Here is a 5,688-nt window from a genome sequence, read left to right as displayed (position 1 = left end):
TGGTTGGCTTTAATGATTTAAAGCTATAGTAGTATTTATGTTTTAATAAAGATTGTTTACCAACTACAACTTGTATTTCCGCTTCATGTATGGGGTTAATACTATGGGTTGTTAGAAACCCTACCTTTTAAATTTAATGCATTCCTCTATAACCTTTTTCTTTCCTTCCTTTTTTAAATCTTTTCCATTATTAATAATATTTATATTTGTTGTTATTATTTTCTAAGACATTTTTGTAAAAATATTTTTGAAACTAAATTATAATGTAGTCTCTAAAAAGAAGCGTGAAAATTGGAAAATGAATAGTTTAGATCAAAGCTAAAATAACTTTCTTTTGCCCAAATAAGCATCACCACTAAAGGAACAATTATTAAATACTGCACAAAAAATTAATAATATTATATTCCCAATAACCAAAATTTAACATTTTAAATGGTTTTAGGGTTGCTAACATGGTTAAATAGGCCAAAATTTTCAATAGTTTAATACTTGGTTGCATATGCGTTAAATAGTTGTGAAATAATTTAAGTAACAATGGTTAGTAAAAAGTCGGTTGAAAAAATCCAAAAATTGATATATAAATGGTTTTAGGTTAGCTAAATTTGTCAAAAATAGCATTTTATGACTCGTATTGATTTTTTTGTTTAATGTTGGTTTAACTCGGTCTACCAAATCGTTACCATAGCGCAAAAATCAATTGTTGTTTGATTATAACCCTAATTTTCTTTCCTTTTTTTTTTCCTTTTCATTATTATTATTTATATTTTTTACTATTTTTTTCAAAGATATTTATGCAAAAGCATTTTAAAAATAAAATTATAATGAAAAATCCCCGCATATAGCAGGTTATAGGATAGTATGTACAAACCACAATCGGTCTTGATGGAATAGTTAAGATAAATACCAATCAGTTGTCTTTCCTTGGCATTTCTTGTTCAATATCACTTGAACCTTTATCAATTTTCTTTTCTTTTTGTTTGCCTTGCATCTTCGGCCGGAAAAGTCTATATTCATTTGGCTTAAAAATAAATCTAGACTTGTACGTTGAGAGGACTGTATCAACCCAAAGCTTATGATGTAGCAGAACAAACGAAGTAATTGGGATACTAGCCGAAGTGATTACAACAACTGGAGCCCATTCCCTTGCGCTTTTATACACCAAAAAGCAAGTTGCGCTGAAGGCTACCATCATGCCTGCCATAGAGATGAAGAGTGTGGCAAGTCCAAACACCAACTTTGAAGGTAATTTCTTGAAGAAATCATCAACTGTGTAACGTGATGTGAGAATGGATAAGAAAAATATTATTGAAGTCGAAGAGGAACACAGTGCTACTGCATCTGATATGACGAATACCATAAACCAATTACTTTTTCGAAAATTAGGAATGCCTTCTTGATCGCTGCCACCTGGTACAGTGAAGGCTGCAGCAAAAATCACAGTGGCAATCAATGTTGCCACAACCATGCAATAGTTTGCTGTATTCCTCATCCACTTTTCACCCTCTTTTCGCAAATCTGAATGTTCGTATATAAATACTTCCTCAGGTGTTTTGTTTTGTGAATTCAAGCTGTTCACGCATGACCGTGGCACAATCTTTTCTATCTCCTACAATTCACCAGAAATAAATTGACAGGTAAGAGTTGAACCATTATATATGCAAATAGAGGAGAAACAAATTAAAATTATTGCTCACCTTAAACCACAACAACTCTCGTTGCATTTGAAGGGCTGCTCCAGATACGATATTTAGGCGATGTAAAGGAGCTAATCGTCCAGCTAAATGCAACATGTTATCTTTGGTTTTTGAATTTGGATAGGCTGCAAGGCTATCCTTGTTACCACCTATCTCATATATTAGATTGAACACACTCTCGTGGCGACATGAAACAGCAATGTGAAATATGCTCATTTGAGTTTTGTCTAGTTGCCATAAAAGGTCAGGATAAGAGTGTGTAAGTTTCATTAGAAATTCAACATTTCCAACTTTTGCTGCTTCAAAAATTATAGTCACATCATAGCGATTCCAGTTTGGAGAGAACTGTGTCTCTGGAATTTGAACCATTTTCCAAAGGTTCTCAACTAATCGATGATGGTCGTCTCTCTTCTTCGTCAAATCTTTGTTATGGACCCATTTGAACCCTACGGTTGAAAAAAGAATATGTTCAGCAATCAGAGTAATAAAGAAATATTAAATATATTTAATTATTTTACCAATATCCATAATAAGAAATTATATGAAACCTTTATAAAATAAAAGTGCACAGATGACTAAAGCAATCGATGCGGCTAGTCATATCGTAATTACTGACTTCTAATTAAGATATGCTAGCTTTAAATCTTTTCTATCTTTCGAATTTAAGTAAAAAGAAATGCTAACTTTTGCCAAAAAAGAACAAAACGCTACTCCCATGTCCTTGTGTGCGTATAAAGGAAACAGTTACAAGTATTACAATAGATTGATACTTATAGAATATGGGAAAGTCCTTAGTTTAGAAGTAGATATCATCTAAAGAGTTAATGAAATCAAATAAGAGCATTTTCCTATGCCAAGCTCATCAAGTTGTGGTTAATGTAATAAAAGAACTTCTTGGGGAATCTCGTGTGTGTGTGTGTGTGTATATATATATATATATCCCTGCAATTGCAAATTAAGAAGTCTGGGATGGAGGCAAACAAACAGGAATTGAAGTGACTTTTCCAGAATGCTGGTCGACTTTCGCTGCCAATTCCAAAAGGTTTCTTGGCCAACTCTTTCAAGGCTATCCACCCATATGGGCCATTTTCAGTGTCGGAAGTTGCTAATTTTGGATCCATTCCAAGAATTTGCAATGCTATATCTGTGCATAAAAAGGGCACATTAATTTGATGATTGCCAAAAGGTTAATTAAGAAATCCTTATAATATTGTGTAATTGCCTCAAATTCATCAAACAAAGTTTATAGTCAGACGTAGCGCATGCTTACCATACATATCATTCCAAATAGTATAATGAAGGAGGTTAATGCGTCCACGATGAGTCAACTTTTCAAACGAAGTCTTGGAGAATAGATGCGAGACCATGTTTGTCTGTCCTAGATAAGCTGCAACGTGGAGTGGCAATTCTTCCTTTTCGTTAGGGATGAATGGCAGTTCTTTGTTGATTTTCACCAAATGCTTAGCAATACTGACGTTTCCTGATTGAGCAGCAGAGTGAAGGGCCGTAAATCCATAATTGGTTTTCAATGCTACGTCCTTCGGAGTCATCTTTAATTTTGGAGACAACAATCCTTCTATAAAATTGGTGTGTTGTGCGGCCACCGCAATGTGAAGTGCTGTTTCTTTATCTCTTGTTATGGGCTCTCGAAGATAGTGTGGGTTGTCATCAAGAAAAGCTTTAGCAGCCGGCCAATCACCTATTATGGCAGCTCGAAGGAGGGGAGCACACTGAGTACGGTTTTCATGTAATAATCTTTCCCCTGGAATTTTTTATTTTTATTTATTTTTTTAACAAAAAAAAAAAAAAATCACAAATGTATTCATTACAACTCCTGGAGAAAAATCATGACACTTGGATGCATGCTAAGATGTTGGATGAACTAATTTATCTCATGACCTTACTTATGTGCAGCAAGTGAAATTTTGTCACACTTACTCGCATCAGTTTCACTTTGAAGATCTTCACTTGGGCTTGGGGACTTTAATCGTGATGTCCCAGCTGAATTATTGCTTGCTGGAGATATTTCAGAACTTGACATACTTGAGATATTAGAAGACGATGCTTTAGGAGGAGGAGTAGAGCTGTAGGACGAACCTGTTGTATATAGGAGACGATATTGACATAAGAACATTTTTAGGTAAGTTATTTATTGAGATATCTACAAGTTAAAGATTTAGAGGGAGGGAGGGAGAGAGAGAGTGAAAGAGGAATGATTCAAGAGTACTACTAAATGCATTTTGTAATTCTTTTCCATTTTTCTTCCTCATTTCATGTTTTCTTCCTTGAACTTGTTACAATGTTAAGTGAAGGAAGACAAAAGCAAGTCAGCACCTTCTACTCCAGAATTCATACATGACAGCAGCTCCAAGTGTGCCACAATTCACGCTGATTCAGTCCAACAAGCACCCTTCCAATCCATGATTTATGGGTTGTGTTCCCTTCATATGCCTATATATTATTCTCTCTTGTAACCCTGGAAATTAAAGAAATAGAAACAAGATGTACCTTCTTGTTCTCTTCTTCTTCCTTTACAAATTTCATTTCCCATCCATTTATTTTTTATATATAACCTAAATGTTAAGTTTAAATCAGAAGATCCAAAGGATGACCCTAACAAACGTGATAACCAACACCTTTTTCATGCTGCCCTGCACTCTACAACAGCTCCTAAAAGAGCTCATCACAGCAGCAGCATCTCTTCCCCAAGTCATGGAAACCTGCTCCTCAATTGAGCACACATCAGCAGCCTACAGCAGCAGCCTCTTCTCCTTGATTTCTGCTGACTTACCTCCTGCTGCAACTCACTCCTTCAGCAGCCTAGCTTTCATCCTCACTTCATGCTGCAAGTCCAGCTCCTTGAGTTCCTCAATTTCCCTTCTCTACCATTTCGTGTTTTCCTTATCTTGTGAAGTTATGTTTGGTCTTTCCTTCTTGTAATCATACTCGAGCCTATTGGCTATATACGAATACACTCGCTGTTATTGGTCAAGAAAAACCAAAATTGTTTCCTTCCAACTTTCACTAAACTCACAACAAACTTATTGATCCTATTCTTCATAAATGCATTTTGTACTTCTTTTTTCATTTTTCTCGCTCATTTCATGTTTTCTTCCTTGAACTTACACAACCTAAATTCAAAACAAACTTATTGATCCTTCTCTTCTTTTTTCTTCTGGTTTTTCATAAACATTTCTTCTACAAGATTTGCAAAATAGCACATAAGAACCACCATGACAAAAGTACCAAGATTTTGATTTCAGGATTCGAAAGAAGACAAAAAGGCATGATGCTTGGCTAGTGTTAATTAAAAATTGAAACAATATACAGATACAAAGTTAAAGTATCTCGACATTACTTACTATTCGATTTCTAGCCGTTACAGACTGAGCTACAGAGCCTCTTGAGTAGTCCGAAGAACCGGGGGGAGTCTTTTGATACTCAACCTTGCGGGAGTTTTGGCCAAAAAGTCGAGTAGATTTGTAAGATAATATATTCATCATTATATAGAGATAAAAACAGATGCACAAAACACTATTCGGTAATCGAGTACATCATATACTTTTTGAAAGTTGTTTTCTTCTCAACAGAAACGTTTCTATAATAATTAAATAAATCTACACGGAAATTCTCCCGATAAAATATTCGAGCAATGCTTTCCTAGCTAGGAGCTAACCATAACATATCAAACTAGGATTGTAATAGAATTGAGTTTATAGGTATGTTTTTTAATATGTATATAAGTTTATTATGCACTCTCACACATATTTCTATATCAATACTCACAAAAATAATAATTCAAGTTATATCTATCATATTAGGAAGAGCTAGAATCTTTTTTTAACTTTTAAAATACTTAAGATGTTCTCATTATTAAATTAAAATAATAAAAATGAAGTAATACTTAGTTTACATGAGTAGAGCCGAGTTTCTACGAGTATGACTCGCTTAACAATCAAGCCTAATTTTGTGATGATGGTCAACTCATTTACTA

The 5,688-nt window shown here is 34.4% G+C and overlaps 1 protein-coding gene across 1 annotated transcript; it reads right to left on the bottom strand.

The window, feature by feature from the left end:
* Positions 1 to 907: 907 nt before the first annotated feature.
* Positions 908 to 4,047, bottom strand: LOC132169317 (uncharacterized). Its single transcript, XM_088513863.1, has 6 exons — positions 4,029 to 4,047; positions 3,637 to 3,791; positions 2,965 to 3,466; positions 2,680 to 2,838; positions 1,695 to 2,140; positions 908 to 1,606 (listed from the first exon to the last, which is right to left on the bottom strand). The coding sequence occupies exons 1-6, from the start codon at positions 4,045 to 4,047 to the stop codon at positions 908 to 910; spliced, it is 1,980 nt and encodes a 659-aa protein (XP_088369989.1).
* Between the last annotated feature and the right edge of the window lie 1,641 nt (positions 4,048 to 5,688).

The sequence above is a fragment of the Corylus avellana genome, chromosome 1 (genome assembly GCF_965113065.1).
Source record: "Corylus avellana chromosome 1, dhCorAvel1.hap1.2, whole genome shotgun sequence".
Lineage (NCBI taxonomy): Eukaryota > Viridiplantae > Streptophyta > Magnoliopsida > Fagales > Betulaceae > Corylus > Corylus avellana.
This window is presented reverse-complemented; position numbering and strand designations above follow the sequence as displayed.